Below are 23,691 nucleotides of genomic sequence, written 5' to 3' on the forward strand. Positions count from 1 at the left end.
GCACAAATATATTGAAATATGCAAGTTTGTGGTACAGGAAACACGGTGTAAGAAGCATGCTGAAGGTATACCAATATTGATTTATCACGTATTATAACGCGGCATGGCAGTTTTCATGGACAATACGAACAATCGAAGCGATAGAACTAAACTGAACATAATTTAATATGGTAAAAATCCAATTACACCAAGACGACAGATACACATAGCATTGGAACTGGAAAGAAAACTTAAAAATACAAATAATATATAAGTTTCAAAGACACATGAACATCATGAACTCGTGGATCGTTGCTGTGTATCCTTCTGCAACATGGGAACCGATTTGTCCAACATAACATAGTTTTCCTCTCTTTCGTCTACCTCGGGCTTGACTTTATATAAGCTACTCGACTGGTATAGTCGCTTACCTTACCGGTTCAACTTGTCAATGCCCTGACTTCGAGTCGATCGTATACTTCTTTTCGTTATCTGTAATCACTGGTTTGTATTTTTTTTTGTTATGTGTTTGTGTGTTTTTCTTAATTGGTCTTTGTCCATGGATTGTGTTTTTTTTTGTTTTTGTTTGGTTTTTGTTGTTGTTGTTGTTGTTGTTTCAGCTAGAGTCTTGGTTCCCTTGGTTGCTATTTTAACACGCAAAGGAAATGAAATAACCACATTTTTAATTTTAAAGACATGTGATAGTTCTTTATCATTATTGGATGAAAGGTAAGAAACTGTCACAGTACACTAGCCTCCATTAACGCTTGCAAATTACTGTACTCGTTCTTGAACTTAAGATTTGTTGTTTTTTTTTTTTTTTTTTGTTTGTTTTGTTTTTTTTTTTTTTTCACTCGTTTCTTATATACGTGTCCAATGGTACCTGATATATCAATAATTGCTCCTTCGAGTTTGGTAAATATCTTTTCTTTTTCAAAACCGTGCATTCATCTCCAAGATGACTTATTGTGTTTCTTACATCATTGATATCTTCTAACTAGCGTGGATTTCCCGGATAAGATTAACAGTAGGTCTTAATTAGAATACATCACATAGTTATCTCTAATTCAAAAACCGAATTTGATTTATTAGGACTGTAGGTACACAATCTGTATTGAGTAATTTTACCGTTCTCCACAATTTCATGGTTCGTTTTGGGTTTTTTTTTGTCCCTTGTATATAATAGCCGAAACTACAGTATACAGAGGAAGATGTTTACAAAATGCTTGAATTTTTAATCGACAACATATTTGTCCAGTGTGGTAGACGTGTTTTTCAACAAAAGGTCGGCATTCCAATGGGAACAAATTGTGTTCCATTACTTACTGACCTATTCCTTCACTCTTATGAGGCTGACTTTATAGCTGATCTGATCAGAAAGAAAGAATATCATTTGGCTAGATCCTTCAATCTCATTTTCCGTCCGCTATATAGATAACGTACTATCTTTAAACAATCCTAATTTCGAGGATTTGATACATCACATCTACCCAAAAGAACTTGAGATAAAGGATACTACAGACACTGTGAAGTCAGCCTCATATCTTGATCTACACTTAGAAATCGATGGTAAAGGAAAACTATTGACCAAACTTTACGACAAACGTGATTATTTATTCAGAATTGTCAACTTTCCTTTCATCTGTGGCAATATCTCTTCGGCTCCTGCGTATGGAATGTTCATATCACAACTCATGTATTATGCCAGAGCTTGCCGACACTACGCAGACTTTTTGTATCGCTAGAACTCTAACAAATAGGCTTCTGGAACAGGGTTAAGTTGCTACAAGATTGAAGTCATCACTACAGAAGTTTTATGGTCGTCATCATGAACTCGTGGATCGTTATGGTGTATCCATCTGCACCATGAAAACTGATTTATTCAACGGTCCTAGTTTTCCTTTCCTCTTTTGTCTACCCCGGACTTGACTTTTTATGAAGAATACGACAGGTGTCTCTAGAAAAACAGAAGACGCTTACCCTACCGATGCACATGGTCCATGCTCCCAATTTTTAGTGGAGTCCGAGTCGCTCATTGTTACTTTGTATGTATGAATTTATTTATTTTATGTTCTTTGTTGTATATGTCTGTTTTCCATGTCTGGTCTTTGTCCCTGGATTACATTAGTTTGATTACCGCTATAACCTTGGTTCCCTTGATTAAGAAGTAATTGAACTACTTGCAGTATAGTTGAATACTTTTTTTTCGAAGATCAGACATCTTACAAGTATGCTTCTGGAAAAAGGTTATGTTGCTACAAGATTGAAGTCATTACAACAGAAATTTTGTGGTTGTCATCATTAACTTGCAGATTGTTACGGTATATCCATCTGCACCATGAGAACTGATTTGTTCAACGTTTCATAGTTTTCCTTTCCTCTTTCAACTACCCCGGACTTGACTTTTTATGAGGAGTACGACGGGAGTTTCTAGAAAAGCAGAAGATGCTTACCCTACCGGTACATCTGTTCCATGCTTCCACATTTTTTCTTTAATCCGAGTTGCTTATTAACTTTTGTTACTTCGTACGTATTTTATATTTTTTTTTATTTTATGTTCTTTGTTGTGTGCACCTTGGGTGTACAATTTGAAACTCAATAAATCTCTGATTGATTTAAAGCAACTTATGAATCCAAACTCATTTGTTATTCCAAATATAACTGAAACTTTTGTGAAAAAGAAACACATAGTATGTCTACGGCAAAAGCTGCTGGTTTAGACAATTTTAGTCAAATGACATCTGATGATATTGCTAATTTTTTTACTCATATTTTGAATTTTTCTATACAAAGTTGGAAGGTAGCAAGAATAACTCTTACTTTTAAATCCGGAGATAAACACATTGAAAATAACTTCCCTGGATTACATTCTTTGATTACCGATATAACATTGTTTTCTTGATTATTCTTTCAACCAGTCTCGGTATTAATTATTGTCAGTCAAATAATAGAAAGACATGCACTCAATACTTTTTTATGAATATCTATCAACTGATAAATAAATAACACACTATCAGTCTTGTTTCAGACCAAAGCACTCATGTGAAACTGTATTAAACAGTTTAATTGATCTTTGTCTTAAAATATAGATGAAGGCAAGTTAAGGTGTTTTATTTATAGATCTGAGTTAAGCGTTCATATTGTAAAAATTAATATGTTTGGCGTTTGTGAACATATTTTGAAATGGTTTAATTCACATTAAAACAGAGAGCAATGCGTCGGGTGGAACAGTGTTTTATCAGAACCAAGAAGTATTACTATAGGTGTTCTTCAAGGATCTATCTAAGGACTCTTGTTTTATATTGTTGGTCAATGACTATACAGATTGTGCAGTTCATTAACATGCAACTTTTTATGCTGATGATACATCACAAGATGTTGAAAGACAATTATAAACAAATATATTGTGAGATCTGTTTAAAGGATGAAGTGTAACTTACAATTAATCTTAAGAAGACTCAGTGCATGCTTATTGACACTAAGCAGCACTTATTTTAATTGTAGAATTGTATATGATATTGTGCTAGAAACCGTTGAAAAAAGTTCTAAACTTTTAATATTTATTGTAATTTAGCTTAGCCTTACCATTGTGTGTAAAAGCGTCTTACAAGTTTCATTTTTTCCTGAAGCCGAACCTTAAGTATACAACTCTATTATTTACCCACATTGTAATTATTTTTGCACTGTATGAACCAATTCAAAAAATTGTAAACAGTAAAAATAAATTATTTGAATTTCAAAAAAGGCTGCACGTACCATTTTGAATGTGCATAATGTTATGACACCATCACATATATTATTGACAAATTGAGATGGATGCCAATGCCTGATTATTTTGTATATAGAAAAGTTATACAAATGTTAAACTCTTTGAATCAATTAACACCTGAGTACTTATATGTTTTCATCAATCATATATTATTATATTGTTCATCAAAAAGTTTTAGAAATACCACAAAAGGGGAAAGCAATATGTTATTTGTGCCAAGAGACCGAATGAACTATTTTAAACGACCATCCATTATTTCAGTTAGTTTATTATAGAACAATATGCAAAAAAATATTAGAAGTTGAACAACAACTGAGAGTGTCACAAAGCATATCTAGAACATTTTTTTAGAAAGGTAACTGCTTATATGTAAGACATCACTCCATGCTATAATATTTTACGTCTTTTCCTGTATTACTTTTAATTGTTTTTATTCTTTATGTTGTATACTATGTACATAAAATGGTTTCAATTCCGATGAAAGAGTCGATAATTTCATTTTTAAAGTTAATGGTTCCATTTTAAAAGTAGATAATTCCAATATAAAAAGTCCATTATTCTAACTTCAAAGATGACAATTCTTACATAAAAAGTCGATAGTTCCAATATTAAAGTTTATAGTTCCAATATTAAAGTCTATAGCTCTAACATTAAAGTCTACAGTTTTAACATTAAGTCTATAGCTCTACCATTAAAGTCTATAGCTCTAACATTACAGTCTACAGTTTTAACATTAAGTCTATAGTTTTAACATTAAGTCTATAGTTCTAAAATTAAAGTCTATAGTTCCAATATTAAAGTCAATAGTTCTAACATTTAACTGGATAGTTCTAACATTAAAGTCAATAATTTCCACTTTAAAGGTGAAAATTGGGGAAAAAACAACTAAAAACATTGGCTCTAATATATTTCCGTAGTAAAGAACTAAAATATTAATTAAAATTGAATGTGAAAAACTTTTTTAAGAAAACAAACAGCTAAGACTATAGGATAAAGTCTTGTTAGTGACGCCTTCTTTTTCCAACAACATTTTTTTAGATGCAAAAAGGACAAATATGAGTAAATATTCCAGTAAGGAGAACAATGTTGGCAAAATTAATCACTTCATCATCGATAGTTTTGTTTTTATTTGTCGTATATTTTCAGACATATTGTGCGTTATTATACACACACGGACAAATATTGTGCATGTAAATTTCACGAATTCGAGCTTCGTGTGACATTTACACGAACATCACATGAAATTAAAGTTGTTTCCCGAAAGATTCATACAACATGAACTCCGGTTGAAAAAACTAAGATGATACACACATGAAGGCTGGATTCACATTAACTCAGTAACAAAATTTTATTTTCTCAGTTCATATAAAAATTTATTGTATTCTTGATGAACAACCAATGTGTAAAAAAAAACATTCTTAATTATATATGTCCAATTTTTGGAATGCAGTTGTTGTAAGACTTGTTAAATGTGTGTTGCAATGATTAAGCACCAACATGCTGTAGCAACAAATAAACGTCACGTGATTTCTACAATAATTTTTACCATAATATATTCTTTGTTATTGAAACACTTATATAGTACTCTTCACTTTTACAAAACAATACAATTAACGTATTCGTTTTGTAAGTGACATTCGCTTTGTCAAAGCTATTGCAAGTGTGACCCATACTACTACTTTAATATTGATTAAAGTTTGCAGTTACCTAAACCATTCTAACTCTCAACTTAAGAAACATATGTCACAATCGGTAAATTAGAATTAAACAAAATAACACATCACGTGGTTTTAATTCTATAACTATTACCGCTTTGTCAATTTCATTCAGGTCCACCACCATGACACACTTCAATAGAAGCATCAACACAAGCGATATAATGCAATGAAGACTAGAAATCCCTGAATTTGAATCTAATTGTTTTATTGCTGATTTCATTTTATATTTTAAACAAATAAAAATAAACATGAATAACAATATTTAAAACCTCAAAATAAGCTGAGTTACGACATCTCCCCCTTAAATACGAATTCTACACAGCTGATAATTCAACATTTACTAACAGTGTTTCCAATTGTTAAACAGGTATATATACCAGGGATTCATAAAAAAAACATTATTATACTGGGACCTTCCATGGTATTAATAATATTTTCCATGTAGTAGTTTTATCAGAAAGTTTGCTAACATAGTTTAAGGACCCTGGGTAAGGGACATAACTCTTACAAATCAATAGAACCCATGTATTCGGCATTTTACACCAGTCTCATGTAAACATCAAACTTGGGTTGAGATGGCTTGATAGGCTTTTACGAAATTGAATATGATACAAACATGTCACTGAATAAACAGTTATGTCCCTTATCGTAGTCTACCCCCTTAAATTAAGAATATACTGAATTAGAATCGGTTTCTCAAACAAAATCTGTAGAAAACATGTAAATCAAAAATGATGGGGAATCACTTTTGGAAAATTATTTATTGTCCGTTGTTTAAAACGTCACACTCAGTTTCGATCATTGCCTTAGAAGACACACAGTTATAAATCAACAGTTCAAATACGAAGTAACAGAAATGCTCTATCAGCCGACATATGTTCCATTAAAAATCTGAAAAAAAAACGAGTAAGATGTTGCAATATTTGTATAACCTTTTTTTAACTACAAGAAATCAGGGATGTATATACTTGTTATATACATTCAAATTACTGACAGTACCATTCTGTGTAAGAATCAGGTAATGGGTTGCACATCATTGTCCCAAATTTGCCAAATTGTCATTTTTGCCTAAAATGCATTAAGTACATCTAGAAAACAACAGCTATTTATTTTTTTTCCTGAAGCATCTGTGACGTAGATTTTTTTTGACACAACCAATAATTTACCAAGGTTAAACTAACACATTTCTATTTTGCACGGAAACTGTATTGTTGTAATGACTATTGAAACAGTACTGTCTTTTGCAGAGACGTTACAGTACTGTCTTTTACATTTATGTTACAGTTTTGTCATTTACAGTAATATTACAGTAGTGTCATTTACAGTAATGTTACAGTACTCTCATTTCCAGTACTGTTTCATTGCTGAATTTTACAGTACTGTTTCATTGCTGAATTTTACAGTTCTGTTTCATTGCTGAATTTTACAGTACTGTTCTATACTGTCATTTACAGTACTGTTTCATTGCTGAATTTCACAGTACGGTTTCATTGCTGAATTTCACAGTACAGTTTCTTTACTGAAGTTTTCAATACGTTTTCAGTACTGTCTTTTACAACGCATTTTCAGTACTATGTTAAACAGTACATTTTCAGTACAGTATGTTTCAGTAAGTTTTCAGTATTGTGGTTTACAGAATTGTTTCAGTTCTACATTTTTTTTCAGTATAATTACAGTAATGTTTATTATGAACAGCTGGTCTACCTATGAAGATCGCATTTTCAAAAATACACATTGGCTTTGTTGTCTTGTGCGACGTTGCAATATTTGTAACGTCATCAGCTCCTTGACGTCACCACATTTTCATTATTTTCAATTTGGCAAACATTAGGAATGATATATTCTAAACTATATAGGCTGACCCAACTGGGGATGGTGTGCTGTTAAAATGCTCAAAATTCAAAGTTTTTTTTATAGAAAATCACTGAATTTCCGGCCTCTTTCTTCAGTCATGTTTCGCAACCGTTGCATTTTTTTTCTCGACTCACCGCTAAATCAGGTTAAAAAAATGGAATTCAGTTGGAAAAGAAATGGTTGCAGTGTTTTCGAATAAACATGCATGTAACACAGTTGTAGATGAAATGAAAAACAATACAAGTACTACGTTCCGTGTTCCTGTGAATAGCATCTTGGCCGATCTTGACCCTCAAAGGGAGTATAGGCAAAATATCATGGCACTCAAGGGGTTAAGTGGTTATTTTGAATATGAATGATATAGTAAAATATATTAAAAAAACGCTACATCATCCCCGTCACACTGTCGACTAAGAGAAATGATCGGAAACAGATCGATCGATGATGTATGTTACGTATTGCAGCTTGCATGATTGTTAATGAAGCAAGTTTAGGATCGTGAACACAAATTGTATTACGTTTTCGACAATTTCAGAAAAACTGCGAAATTCACATAAAATCAAAGATGTCTGTCAAAATGATTACCTTTTGCAAAGGATATGTAGTTTTGATAACCCATTTTTCAGAAATACGAAGAGCAACATTTCGACGTATGTGTTGTAGCAAGTTTGTGTACAATAACATGTATGTCAATAATGAAAAATACAACACATCCAACCTTATATATAGGATAACATAAACTAGATAGCGATTCTTTAACCAGTAAAAAAAGAGAAAATCGAAATTTTGATATGCATGATGCATCTATAAACATGCTGAAGGCTTAGATGTTGCTTTTGGCATAATTTTCTGAAAAATGGTTTATTAGAATAAAAGACGCCTTACTCTATATCCTATCGAAATAGTAATACATTTGGTACACATTTTTATATTTTTGCTCAAATTGTCGAAAAAGTAAAATAAATGTGCTCACGATCCGTAACTTGCTTCATTCTCGATCAAGCTGCAGGACTTGACATGTATTATCGATCAGTTTGCGATCATTTATCATGGGTAGGGATGGCAATTTTTCACCTCACTTGACTTAATAAAGTTCAAATATTTATTACTTGGGCTCATTTCGACGCTAAGATACTATATTATTATACAATATCACACAAATGCTTGATTAAACTGCGGTATTCTGATAAAAGGAAAATAACGGGTGATATAGAAAAATTCTGAAATTCGGAAAATTCCTATTTTTACGATTTTATACTTATTGTAACCCAAAAAAAAAAGAAAATCTAAACGCCTCAATTGATCAGATATATTTGGAACATCATTATATTATTTATGAATACCTAATATATGAGTTTTACGGTGTCATTATGCTGTGAATAAGAATTATGTTTGATACTGAGACCAGTTTTCTAAGGGTAGGGGTAATATTTTCAACATTTAAAAAAAAAAAACCTTTCTTGAAAATTAGTATTTCGTGGTTTATTTCTGTAAGAATTTAAATTATCTATTAAGTGATACAAAACTTAAGACGTTTTAGTTGGGTAATAACTTGTACAGTCGAATTTGTGTGACTTTCTATTTCATTTAACAATACTTGAACAGATTCATTTCAATATTGTGCAAGTTGAAATAATTTGTTGTTCTGGGAAAGTTTTTGTACATGATATGAAATGTATAGGCAAACATTGTACGTTTTTTAACTTGGTTTGTAGAAGTTATAACGTGTACGGAATTTGGTACATGTATACAGCAGATATACTGTTTAAATATAGCATAGCATTTATGCATAGACAGCTCTGATATTTGTAATAGTAAACAAGTCTAATTTAAATGAAGAAAGGTATCCGGAACATTTCAGTCCCCTGTGGTTCTCTCCTCATCATCAGCTGGCTTATTGTCAAAACACGGCCTTATTTTGCACGAATTTTAGGAACTAAAATTGCGTGAAAAAGAATCGAAAAGAGTATTATTAGTTTTACCATTTTCCCACTTCCCCCATGCAGCTCTCATTCTGTGCGAGTTTTGAAGATGCTGGTATTTCGTATTTGGCTTAGTGTTAGTTTTGGAAAGACATCCTCTTATTTGTACTTAAACGCTATTTTTTTTTTCTGTATGTTCACATTATGTTTTGGTAAGCGGATCGTGACTTGGAATTTTTCGGTGGGGGTAAAACTTTTGGAAAAAACACATGAATAAAGTATGTGTTACTGATTTCCCGAGGGGTGTGAACCTTCCTTTCGCCCATTTAATCCGCTAATATATAACACCTGTCTTTGCCTAGCTACAAGTACCTCTCAATGGGTCTAAATCATGATCATTGCCTAGGTAATACATTTTTCTCTTGTACAATTGCCGAAACACCTAGATGTTAACCACCTAGTTTCAAAAACCAACAATATGTGACACATAACCATTGCAAACACTTAATTCTAAAAATAATTCCTAACCGGGTCAAATCAAAGACTTTCAAATTGGTAGTCACTGCTGCATCAAGCAGGCAATACTTAAGGATATAGAGTGACTTCTGGTTGGCTCAGATTCAGGGTAATGTGACCGAGTGGAGTGACATACCTACCTGCTGACTGCTGCTTACGTGAGCTGACGGGATCAAGCTTAAGATCCGAAGCAGGGTCTGTTTGATTGGTCAATGATCATCTCGCCCTGCACCCTGCATGAAATATCTGCCATAGGACATTATACCACAATCATTCAATTTAAAATTAATGACAACTATCTGTTGGAGTGACAACTATTTTACAACTTCAAGTTGCTGTAGCTCTAATTCTATAAAGTAAAGTGGAAATGAGGAATAATATGTCGAAGTCGTAACGGAGTAATATTCTGTGAGCTAGCATTCTCATACAAAATCCGGGTAGAATAAAGCTATTCAATTTTTATGAATATGTTCGTCCCGAAATGCAAAACATCTGCCGGTTTGATAAATGTCTATACTGCAAAGAATAAATAAATCATTAAAAAAGATATCAAAAACAGTGAAAAACAGCTATTTCAGTGTCCCCCCGTTCTACCTCATTTTATGCTGCTGTGACGTTGCTGATACATGTATGGCTTTAACTAACAATAGTATTTATTAACTTTCTTCTTTCACGTTGTGTATGATTTTCCTTTCTAAACGCGAATATTCATAAAGGTTGATATAAAACATGATTGGAAAAAAAATTCCAAATTTGAGCTATTTTTTTTACTCAGCCATGGCCAGAAAAAAATATCAATTATTCCCCCATTACTTGACAATGTAAGTTATCAAATAAGAAATGTTTGAATCCGGCAACTGTCGCAAAAAAAATTATTATTTTTACGCTTGCGCGAATATATTTCTATATAAACATAAAATCCCAGCCCACGAATAAAATGGTCTGTACCTACAGCTAAACTTAAAATATCATGCAGCCATTTTTCATTCGAAGATATCCATGCTATACTCTGGTTCAGGATTCGGAATATTACAGACATACACAACAAAAACATAAAGTAACTAAAATCATACATACAAAGTAACAAAAGCAAATAAGTAACTCGGACTCCACTAAAAAAAGGAGCATTGACCAGGTGGTGTAATCGTCCTCTGCTTTTCTGAAAACACCTGCCGAGTTGCTCATAAACAGTCAAGTCAAGGAAAACTGGGACCCGTTGAATAAATCAGTTTTCATGGTGCAGATGAATACACCGTAACGATCCATGAGTTCATGATGACGACCATAAAACTTCTGCAGTGATGACTTCAATCTTGTAGCAACATAACCTTGTTCCAGAAGCCTATTTGTTGGATTTTTAGTGCGATACAAAAAGTCTGCGTAGTTTCGGCAAACTCTGGCATAACGCATGAGTTGTGATACGCAGGGGCTGAAGGGATGTTGCCACAGATGAAAGGAAAATTGACACTTTTGAATGAAAAGTCATCATGTTTGTCGTAAAGTTTGGTCAATCCTGTAGTATCCTTTGTCTCAAATTCTTTGGGGTAGATGCAATGTATCAAATCCCCGAAATTAGGATTGTTTAAAGATAATACGTCATCTATATAGCGGAAACTGAGATTAAAGGATCTAGCCAAACGATATTATTTCTTTCGGATTAAATCAGTTATAAGGTCAGCCTCATAAGAGTGAAGGAATGGTCAGCAAGTAAAGGAGCACAATTTGCTCCCATTGGAATGCCGACCGTTTGTTGAAAAACACGTCCACCACACTGGACAAATATGTTGTCGATAAAAAATACCAGCATTTTATAAACATCTTCCTTTGTATATTTGGAAGACGATTTGGAATCATGTCTTAAGTATGAGGAATCTCTACCAGGAACTATATATTTGTATCTAGGTGTACCATCATTTTTTGAAAAACAACAATGTATAATGTTTAAAGTGGGGATTTTAACTGACTATGGGGAACAGAAGTATACAATATTATATTCAGATAATAGTCTTGAACTGATTGTCTCCAAAAGATATTTCGAATTTTTCAGAATCCACATTGAATTAATACCACTACGTGAGAAACAAGTGCTGTGGTAGGACTGCAGACCCTCTTTGACAGTTGTGAGTATATAAGTTAAAAGTTTGGAAAGAGGTTTGATGGTACATTTTGCAGATCCAGCTATGAAACGTTGTTTGTATGGATCCTTCTGGAGTTTAGGAATCCAGTACATAGACGGTACACCACAATGATCGTCCTTGGTAGAGAGACCAAAAGAGGATAACACAGATTTATGGTTTTCCACAATCTTTTCTTTGGAGGGTGTGGTAACAGTGCAGGTCTTATCACTGCAATTATTTTCTACGTCTACCTCTGATAACAAACATTTGATGTAAAGCGTTTTGCAGACATAAACAATGTTGTCTAAAAGAGACTTGGATTTTCATATACATATATTTTACATTATGCCCTACCAGTATTTAGTTTTATGAAAGTACTTGTACATGCTGAGTATCATAACACACATAATTTTGAGCTGTTTTTCTGACGGCGCTATAATCAATTTTCTGCTCTGGTTTGTTGTGTTATGATACCCAGCATGTTGTAGCTTTAATATTTTCTTGTTTTATATCGCATTTCCAGACCAGGTATGTCTATTCCAATGCTTAAGCCGGTAAAACGGAGGAGTTTCCCCAACATGGCCTTGCCCTTGACGCATTTGGGACTCCTGACATGTTGTTGCTACTACACCCCTTGATATAATCCTAGAACTGCATCTGGTTTCAATGATAGCCATATATAAATATTTTCTTTTTAAGAATAAAAATACTTTGGATAACCATTTCTATAATCATCATTTATGGCAGTCCTGTATTTTTACTTCTTTTTTGCGAGTGTAATGGTCTGACCAATCGCTGCAATAATATGTTTCACGCAATTCTTCAAGTTATGGACAACCAACTGTTAAAAGCATCAAATTTGAAAATGAAATGTTACATAAAAACGACCACTAAATGTGAAAAAGGAACACGTTTTTTTTTTTTTTTTTTTTGGGGGGGGAGGGGGAACTCTTTATTGGAGTGTAAGCATCTCATTGACAATAAATTCATGAAATCTAGGCCGACATTACAGTTCCAACATCATTTTTAGGAAAGCTTGACAAGCCGTTTCCAGTTTATAAAACGCAATAATATTCGTGCAGTTGGATAATCTCCAAATATTGAGGATGTTCTGCGGGTTGGGTAACCCCTTTTTAACTCACTTGGGCCACAGGTTACTCTATACCATAGAATTCCACCTTAGCCAACAAGTATAAAATGTTTTACGAGATCAAAACCTTGCGGAAATATCTTTTATATATTTCAACGATTCATCAATTACCAGAAACTTCGTGAGTTTTGTATGTTCAATATGAATGGACTTGTCTTAAATCAGACTGATCTCCCTGTATTCGCTTTTTTTTATCATTTAAACACTTATGTATGCATAGAGATACGAACAGACATATCCCTAAAAAAATGGACTTTGTACAATGAACAAACTGAAATAGGACGATAGTAAGAATGCATGTCTATTGATCCCCTATATGCAAAGTGGATACTCTTGTAATCATGTTATTAGTAAAACACCAAACAATGTACTTTTGTTTATAAGAAAAATGACTGAATTATGTACACACCACTTCTGCAAATACCTTTAAATTCTTGGACCGTGTGTACAACACATATTTTGTTTGGCATATAAATATCAACAGATATCTTATGATAAGCTAAAAAAAGATAGTTATTTTTCTTTTCCCTGTTTTCCTCATCATAGCAATATAATGTCTATTGATTTTTCGTTTTGATACAGTTAGTAAAACCATCTCAGCAGGGTCCTGTTTCACAAAAAAAAAATATTTCTATTTCTTTCTTGAACTCTTTTCATGGTTTACGTCAAGGAGTTGATGATGTTACAAACATTGTGACGTCACATTTCAAACATAATGTATTTCTCAAAATTTCTATGCGACCTTCAAATATACTATGTCAGGTATGATAGGTCTGATAAATACACAGTGCATAGGTAGACCTACAACTTAGTGCAATGTATTACCGTAATTGTACTTAAAAACCTTAAAAACGCAACTTACTGAAACGATTCTGTTACACACACAGTACTGAAAATGTACTGTAAAATTCAGTAATAGAACAGTACTGTAAATGACAGTAATGGAAAAGTACTTTACAATTCAGTAATGAAACAGTACTGTAATCAACAATAAAAGACAGTACGGTGACGTCACTGTAAAATATAATACTGTTTCAGTAGTCATTACAAAAGTACAGTTTCAGTACAAAATAGAAATGTGTTAGTTTAACGTTGTTATTGGTAAAAAATTGGTAGTATATGAGGAAAGAGTGCGGGCACATTTTCCCACTATTTTTCCATGGTGCATTTCAACTAAATTTCACCTATAAATATCTTAAAAAGGCCAGTTTTACAAACATTTTGATGGTTATTTCGGTGTTTATCAAGTATAACTAATTGGTTAATGAAATAAAATTTATGGGTTTTGTCCTTCATGTGCCATACCTTATATTCATGTTAAATTGTAGTATTTTTTTAATCGGCATTTGCGATTTGAACTTTTAAGATGTGAGATTTATGACCTTCGCTATCTTACAAACTCCAGTAAATGTGTAAGCGGACGTAGACGTGTAAATCATTGAAATAATTAATGTTGACTCGGTGAAATGTTAGTTTTATTTTATTTTGTATTTGCTTTGTTTATGATTTGTTACTATGGATACCTGTAGCAGCTGTTTGTGGAGTCACAATTCCGAACATTTCGTCAAGGGTTTTCTTGTCCTTCGTCTTCTTTACAATTTTTGGGTCATCTAAAATATATTGAAGCCATTATGAGTTAAATGTTCTTTGAATTCAAGAGCTTCTTTTGACAAATTAAGTCAACAATTGTGGTGATCACGATTACTAATAAGAAACTAGTTTTATCTAAACGTTTAGTTTAAACAAAGGATTATACTGAAAGTGAATTGTTTTCAGTTGTGTATTTTAATTATTCATAGTAAACTCGGGAAAATTTGCATAGTGAAATCGGTAATGGAGCCATTAAAAAGACGTTTACATATTAAGAAAGAGTCAGTGTTTTACCAGATGGTGGTTCCTCTTTCTTCAGTAAAGATTCCCTGAAATAATTTGTGATGACATTCATGAATACGAAATTATTGGCAAGGGTTACGCACTTTTACCACCAGTGAATATACATAAAATGAATTTTAAGCAGCTTCCCCAAAATGTTTAATCAACTTAAGAGTTGAAAACGTTTATAGTATATATTAATAGCTTTAAATAAAATCAGATAAAATCTCATATATTCATCTATAAACGAAGCGTTAAATGCACCAGTTTTTTTTATATTTATCTACATACGATGTGTCAAAAGCATCCGTCTTATATTTTCATCTATAAACGTCTCATATATTTACTACCCTACCACTTCTTTAAACACAATAATGCTGCTTTTTAGTTAGTTTCATCATGAAATGCGACAATGCAAAATAAGTCTATAACATTATAAAGTATTCAATGATTACACATATCGTGTTACCAGAAATACTTACTTTTCTAGAGGTTTTCGGCATGCGTTTAAAACAGAAGGACATTGACAATATTTTACAAGGATCCATATCAAAAGCAATCCAAGAATACCTCCAAGTGTACATCCTACAATTAGAACCGGCATGTTTTCGGGTGACGTTGCATATTTCCGCAGTGGCTGATCAACAGACGTCGTTGGGGGAGTTATAAAAGCTGGTACCTCTATATTGACAGGAATCGTTTGGTTACGCCCATCATAATCAGTAGCAGTAACTTGTAGTACCAGCCTTTGGCCTAAATATAGGTCAGATAGACTTTGTTTAACGTAAATCTGTCCGTTATTCATGATGCCAAAATATTCCTTCGCCAACGCTGACTGATCAAGAGTGAAGAAGAATAGGCCATGATCCGTATTTGATCCATCATTTTCTGAAGCATACACTTGACCTATTATCTCCCCTATAAACTCTTTGCTATCAACGTAGAAATAGAAATAATTTGCCGTGAATCGAGGATCGTGTTCGTTCGAATGATCGACGTTTATGGCAAGTTCCGCCGTATCATATAACCCTTCTGGATCAGTAATTGTAACGGTGCAATCAATTTCCGTCGGTACCGTGTTGGATGAGTCGAGATCAAACTCTTGATTGTAACGTAGTTCCCCGATACTGCTATCAATTATAAACCTCCCAGAGTTTGCGCCACAATTAAAAGTGAATGTCACGGAATCTCCATCTGGTTCAACATAATTGTAATCTGGAAGCGATAATCTTGTCTGACTCTGAAAAGAATGGGAGAGATTTGACATTGTTGTGCTCTTAAATGTGTGAAGTTCAAGGGATGAACAGAATCCAGTGCTATGATAGACGTGTTATGACAACCAAAGTAAATGTACTAGGTGATAATAAATATTATGGTTGTAAATACCATGGATCAGTACAACATGATATAATTTCTGATAGTCATAATTATGTGATTTAATAAGGTAGACCTAGGGTAATGTACATAAGTCTTGAAATCAGTAATATGTTTGAATCCTATTCACTTTCCACCAAATCCTTTCAAACTTTCCTTGAAAGCAGAATAAAATTAGTCTTAGTTACATTGACGCTTACATGAGATTGATGTCAAATTTTGAATACAATCGTTCCAATGATTTGTAAGGGTTGTGTCATCTTTAATGTAGAGAAAAACTTTCTATATATTATTATTACAACTCGTTTATGGGGAAAATCTCAGCGGATGTTTTTAACAAAGCAGAGTACGCTTACACTACCGGTGCACCTGGTCCATGCTCCAAGTTTTCAGTTGAGTCCGAGTTGCTCATTTTCTTTTGTTACTGTGTAGGTATAATTTTAGTTACTTTATGTTTTTTGTTGTGTATATCTGTTTTCCATGTCTGGTCTTTGTCACTGGATAACAGCATTTTGATTGCCGCTATAACCTTCGTTTCCTGGATTACTCTTTCACTTTCTCCCATTCTCCATAGCCCCATTACTCTTCCCAAATTTACCATGCCGCATTCCCTAGGTCTCAATCCCGATTAACACCACCCCATACATAATAAATACAGATCATAATTATTACTAAATTTAGTTAATTCTAAATAATTATATGACAAAAAAATTATTCTTTTATAATCAATAAAATAATTTGTTTATCATTAAGTGTTCCCTTATTCCCCGTGTTCCTTTAACATGTTTACATATTGCCCAATAATTATTCCTCATTTCCTACGTTCCATTGCTCGTGTCCCTTTACCCATTGCCCGATATCCAACTCTTAAAGACCCCTTTACTTGTCCCATACCCTGTGTAATAGGAAGCTTAGCCGATACAGGAACTTTACTCGTGTGTGTACAATAAATTGTTTAAATATGGTGGATGTGACGTGGTTTGATATTGTAAAACTAGATATCTTCACAAAATGTCCCGAGGACGAACTGTTGAGGGTGTAAATTAAGACTTAATTTTATTATCAATTTATAAATTACAGCGATACTTACAGCACCTTCATATTGATATGCAGAATAATATTTCTGTAAGAAAAACGGAGCCTCGTTCTGGTTTTGGACAGTAACAGTTAATGTTTCTGCTTTGTAGAACTTCCCATCACCGACAAAAACAGTAGCAGTATACGATTTATAACGCAACTCTTCGTAGTCAATATTGTTCCATGTTGATGTAGACAATACCCCAGCTTGTAAAGGACGAAAGACATTTAATAAAGATACTGATTTAAACTGAAAAAAAACTGTGACCAATCCCTCGTGGTGAAATCCCTACTTTCTTCCCCAGAAACTATTTTGGAAGGCCAATAAGTAATCTAAGCATTCAAAAGGAAAAACAAATACTGTGAAAGTATTATTGTTCGTGGGGTACCAATTTTCGTGGATCTCGTGGGTTTGGTAAACCATGAAATTTGGTTCCCGCCGAAAAGGAAATGTTCCATTCGTTTGTGTGATAAAGTTATCAAATTAACCAATTCAAGACTCCACGAATTGATCATTTCCACTAATCCACGAAAATTGGTACCAACGTATAAAAGTACTTTCATAGTAGTTTCTGGTTGTTCGTTTATCGTTGTGTACGTTTTAGTAATCCTGTATCGAATACAGCGAAATCTGTTGAAACCGAACCCTGAATCAACCGTACACCTGTCTTAACCAAACAATATTCTTCAAATCATTTTAAAACTTGTTAAACACTTGTGTGAACCGAAGTCAATCTAAAGTTCAAAAGCTGTTTGATTTCACTGTGATTTGCTCTTTGTCGTGTTTCGTATTAAGTCCGAAAATTTGTTCACTTTTGTAACTATCCATGAATGTACCAAAGTAACACGTCTACCTCTTGTTTATACAGTGGAACCTATTTAACCCCTGTCAAAATTTTACATTTGCCCGGTTTAGACAGGTTTTTGGTCCACCAAAGTTCAAAAACCGTGATGGGAAGGGATATTAAGGAATGTCTGGTTTCGATTGGTTTCCAGATTGTTCTGGCTTCGATAAATATAGGGTACACTATACAGTTACATTAAGGCGCACTGTTTCGCACACCAAATTATCCCCGTCAAATTTTGTAATACTTAAAATTAAAAGTTGAAATTTGGTGTATATATTGTTTAAATGTAGTTAAGCATTTATATATTGACAAATGTAATATATGTAATGGTACACAAGTGTGATTTAAAGGAAGAATGGTATCCGTTTCAGTTCCATGCCGTATTAGTTTCTCTCCTCAGCATCAGATGGCTGATTTTCAAAATACCTTATTTCGCACGAACTTTTGGAACTATAATTGTGAGAGAATGAATCGAAAAGGGTCTTATTATTTTTACCCTTTTCCCACCTACTCCATGCATGTTTCATCCTGTGGTAATGTTTAAGTGCCTGATATTTTATAAAACATAGTAATTGGCTGTTAGTTTTGGAAAGGCACCCCTGATTTTTCCAAAACTCAGTAATAATGTTGTTCAGTATGTTACCATGGCTACTGGATTCTATAACAATAATCGCTAAATTACTTATAAATGACTTGAACCTCCGCACACCAAGGATTTCAAAAATATGCATTTTTATGGCAAAACACTAGAAATGTCTATGCCGACTGCCTCAAAACAGCTTTATCTCAACAAAATGGGACCAAATTTTCAGAAACGACCTAACTGTATTGTACTACCATTGGTTTCACTGTACCAATTCCGAGCCCGGAACTTGTTTGGTGCTTACCCACATGTCCTTTTTTGGTATTTAATAATGTAACTACTACGGGAACATCTGGATATGGGTGAACGCTACACAGGCAAAATCATATCACTGAATTTTAACACGAATTCCACATATTTGCGTTCAAATTGAGCAAATAAACTTTGTGACAGAGTTAACGTGAAATTCGGGTGAATGGAGCCTTCACGCGAAATTCACTCGAATATTACTGTGCATATGAATTTATGTGAAGCTCGATTAACATGAATTTCACTTGGACAATGTTTGCCTGTGTATTCATAAAAGATAAGCTTTACAAACTTGACCGTACACTCTAACTGTCAATTTAATTTGTTTATGACAGCTTTGATGTTTACTTTAAAAATAAGAAATGGTCATACATTGTATATATGATATTCGTGTCATAAAGATGTATTCTGCTATGAGCTTGCTACTATGCACCTTGTCACAATATCAACATAAATATATAAATGTATTTAAGTGTAAGAATCAGGCAACGTCGGAAATAATCGGAAATATAAATATCAGACCCCTACCGATCTGACAATGTAATTTCACTCGAGGATGCTTTCTATATTTGACACAATTATCTGCCCTTGAAATTTTCATTTTCAGTGCATTTCATTGCCGAGTTGCTCGTTTACTTTTGTTACTTTGTATGTATGATTTTAGTTACTTTATGTTCTTTGTTGTGTGTGTCTGTTTTCCATGTCTGGTCTTTGTCCCTGGTTTGCATTCTTTTGATTACCGCTATAACCTTGGTTCCTTTGATTACTCATTCATAAAACAAAAGTGATATGGAAAATCTTTTATCCTTGATTCTGATGGTGCAAAAGAAGTCAAATTTAACTTTCAAAATATTGGCTTTTTTCATAACATGTTTAACCAACTGCTTGATTCTTCCAGAGGCTGACACTTTGTCTTTGTCTGAGATTTAATCATGTACTTTTACACAGAAAATATACAATAGAATTATTAGACAAGAGTAATCAAGGAACCTAGGTAATAGCGGCAAAAGTTTTGAAAGAGGTTTGGTGGTACATTTTGCAGATCCAACGATGAAACGTTGTTTGTATGGATTCTTGTGAAGTTTAGGAATCCAGTACATAGACGGTAAATCACAATCATTGCCCTTGGTAGAGAGACCAAAAGAGGATAGAACAGATTTATGGTTTTTGATTTTTTTGAGGTTTGTGTACGAAGAAAATACTTACTTGATGGTTGAAATGAAAACCTGCTGCTTGCTTCTCCTTGGTTGAAGTATATAGCCATATGCAAAGTATCGTCCAGATTTAAGTCTGAGGCTGTAAATGTGTACATTGTAGAGTCCAGGGCAGAATTTTCTGATACAGTGAGTTGAGTAGGCACGTGACCAAACACAGGTTTTGCGTTTATTTCTGGAAACGTTCCATTAAAATAACAAAAGTCATGAGTCAAAAGTCATTAAAAATGGAATATTTATATATGATTTTTATTTTGGAACTCATTTCACTTAGTTTTTTTTATGACAAAATGATTATACATGATGTCTTTAACATCGGCGGTATATCTTCTGTACTGTTTTCACTCCTGATTAACAATTTTTTCCTGAGGAAATGTTAAGCTGTTCGTTTGTTTATATCGCAATATACAGGACACAACCGGAAACAACCAATCATTTCCATTGTAAAAGCCTCACCAAGTCAAGTTTATTTCGATTGTTTTCAAATTTCCGGTATTTGCCTTGATATTGCGATGTTTAATACAGACTTTCCTTCGTTGATATATACGTCTTTTGTCTTTTGCCTATCATCTTGGTACAAAATTTGCCAAAGCTTGGTTGTCATGCACTAAGTATCAACCTGTTCCTTATGTAAATAAATACAGTGGCACTAAAAGGAACGTGCCAGTTTGTTAAACAATTGTTTAAAAGAACCTTTTGACATCAATAACAATATGATAACATGAGCAGAGTTATACTGACTAAATCATTAAGTGTAAAAACCGAAATATTAGTAAATGTATTTATTTACCCACAGTACTAATTTTCGTTTGTTTTCATAATGGGCAAATAAGCGCGGAAAATAGCATCAGCGAAATTAATTTTTACACAATTAAATGCAAAAACATTTTTGAAGACGCGCCAACTTAACCTGTGAACATGTTCACTTGGAAGAACCTACAAAAACAAGCAACCATGAAATTTATTCATTTATTCAAATCCGGTCTTCGAAAGAATATGCATATCAGTTCAAATACGCTGTTGATCAAATAATGTTCTGTGTTTTAGCTTATACCTACTTTTGATTTTGACGTCTACAAAACTTTCTACCGATGTTCGACGTCCATCAGTTACCGTCACAGCCAGTGTGTATTCAGCTTCATAGTCGTGGATGAGAACATCGCTGGTTACAATAACACCGGCTAAATCAAAATAAACATGTTCAATCACTGTTAATTCAGAAGATATTATTAAACTATTGTGATGTTTTATAACTGCAGATATTGTCTAGTATCCTGTTGGAGTTTGAGACCCTCAAATTTCTGTCCAAAACCTTCAAAATGACATTTTTTGCAACGTGTATGTGTGCGGACACTTTTAATATACCCATTAGTCCAAAAAATATTGTACACACTATAAAACTATTGTGATGATTTAGTACTGCAAATACTGGGACTGGATACAATCGAAACAATTTCGAGATTGATGTAAAATAGTAAATACAAACGTTCCAATGATTTGTAAGAGTTGTGTTTACCTCCTTCAGAAGTAAATACAACCAGTATTCAGTAAGGGTAAACAAGCCTTTTAATGATATCTGAAAGGCTCTGGCAACATAACAAACAATATTATTGAAGGAAGGATAACTATTCTTGAAAATCAAACTTAAAAATTAGTGAAACGTCACAAAGACACATTGATGAACAACCTCCCCTGACTATGGACTGGCAAATAAAATCTGGGGTTAAGCTACTTATACAACCATCCACCTTAAACGTAAGGAAAACATTAACTGAGTAAGTGCATGTACAAATGATAAAGATCTTACAATCTAACAAAACAAAAGGACAGTTGCTGGGGTTGCAGCTGATTGAAAAATATATATTGTCGCCCTCGACATCCATGGATGTTAATTGGAAAATAGATGTCCCGATGCCAGTCGTTTCTGCATCAACCTCTGTTGTCCCTGAAAAAAATATAATTATATAATTTCTTTGTCGAATTTTATTTAATATTTTTGTGTTGTGTGTGCTTTTTAATGACGATTTTTTTAATGTCATAACATGTTATGTCGACAGCGTTTCTGTAGTTTTTATTGTAACCAATGCCTTATTAATTTTCCAAAAGCAACCTCGGGATGTAACGATAAACCTGGAAACGAGTAAAGATCCGAATTACCGACATAATCCAATTCCTACCAGAAAAGCAAATATAATAATGTGTAATATCAAAATAAACATACGGGCACTTTATCAAAACATCGTAAAATGTGAATGACGACTTTGATTTTCCCATTGTCAATTACCCATTTTTATATAGTAATAATCAAGCTGTTCAAGATTAACCCATCTTTTCCTGGAAATGCATGTACAAAGTCAGGACTATTGCAGTCCAGCTACTCTGGCTGGCACAGACATTGTTCAAACATTACTAAAACAACGAAATATTTCAAGACAGAAAATATTACCATGACCAAGATAGTTCTTGGCCCATCACTTTCCGGAATGACTAATGATTCACATTTGTCATATATTGTAAATATCTTCACTAAACATGACCTTTATCGGGCAATTTCACAAGGGTCTCCCAAGAACTAGGAAGCTCACTCTTCTGAAAGATCGGAATTATTTCCAACGGTATTTTCGTGTGTGTCAGATTATGTGTTTTCAAGTCAGATAATCCCAACCCTTTTTGTTGACATATCAGTAATTTTGCCTCTTCTTTTAATGAAAAGTATACATATTACATACAAACGTTATTTGTGAAGTATGGTACATTGTCTCTTTCAATATTCACAGTGAAGGTAGCGGTTGCTGTATCGTGTCCATCTTCACATTTTATCGTCAACAGGTATTCTGACGTAGTATCGTAATCAAACTGGGGATGGTCCTGGACATTGATGTCATATGCTACAATGTACTACGTAAAACTATTCGTGGTTTATGGGACTACATGGGATTCTTAATATTCCCTAATATCAAATTTCAAAATACAATTACTTGTTTGGGTAGAGCTTTTCAAACTATATTTCATTTTAAATGTATTAATGGCTTCTTGTGGATCTTTTTTGTCTCAAGGCACATTTACCAGTATCTATATTGATACATGCATCTAAAATTAAGACAGACTAATTTCAGAAGTAACAAAAATGTTTTTGTGCGTTTGTACAAGTAATTGCCATGTTTTTTTAAACGTGTGCGTGTTGTAAAATTCATACTCCCTACTTTCACCAGAAGCATCATTTTGCTCAACAACAAAGGGTCCAACATTGGAGTTTCCAATGTAACAAAAGGTAAAATCTTCATTTGAGGCATCTGACGTCACAATCTCGTACAATTTGGCTTGTGTCACTGTTGACTCGGCAATAGTTACACCGGTCCCAGTTGGAACATTGTCGATTGTTACTAGCT

General features: G+C 33.5%; 1 protein-coding gene across 3 annotated transcripts in view; it reads right to left on the bottom strand.

The window, feature by feature from the left end:
- Nucleotides 1-5,654: 5,654 nt before the first annotated feature.
- The window catches only part of LOC148597725 (cadherin EGF LAG seven-pass G-type receptor 2-like), a 37,912-nt gene continuing 19,875 nt past the window's right edge, over nucleotides 5,655-23,691 (bottom strand). Inside the window, exons 8-17 of one of the 3 annotated variants that reach the window (XM_088560960.1) lie at nucleotides 23,506-23,689; nucleotides 23,032-23,190; nucleotides 22,110-22,247; nucleotides 21,361-21,483; nucleotides 20,295-20,477; nucleotides 17,362-17,555; nucleotides 15,380-16,137; nucleotides 14,910-14,944; nucleotides 14,549-14,635; nucleotides 5,655-6,357 (exon numbers count right to left, since the gene is read on the bottom strand). In XM_088560960.1, coding sequence (XP_088417086.1) covers nucleotides 6,350-6,357; nucleotides 14,549-14,635; nucleotides 14,910-14,944; nucleotides 15,380-16,137; nucleotides 17,362-17,555; nucleotides 20,295-20,477; nucleotides 21,361-21,483; nucleotides 22,110-22,247; nucleotides 23,032-23,190; nucleotides 23,506-23,689 — 1,869 coding nt within the window. In that variant the 3' untranslated portion in view covers nucleotides 5,655-6,349. Of the gene's footprint in view, nucleotides 6,358-12,849; nucleotides 13,633-14,548; nucleotides 14,636-14,909; nucleotides 14,945-15,379; nucleotides 16,138-17,361; nucleotides 17,556-20,294; nucleotides 20,478-21,360; nucleotides 21,484-22,109; nucleotides 22,248-23,031; nucleotides 23,191-23,505; nucleotides 23,690-23,691 lie in introns of those variants that run through there. The other 2 variants (XM_088560961.1, XM_088560959.1) reach the window with 2 other exon arrangements.

This window comes from Perna viridis, chromosome 14 (assembly GCF_037379345.1).
Source record: "Perna viridis isolate PV_CMFRI_1.1 ecotype Kerala chromosome 14, ASM3737934v1, whole genome shotgun sequence".
Lineage (NCBI taxonomy): Eukaryota > Metazoa > Mollusca > Bivalvia > Mytilida > Mytilidae > Perna > Perna viridis.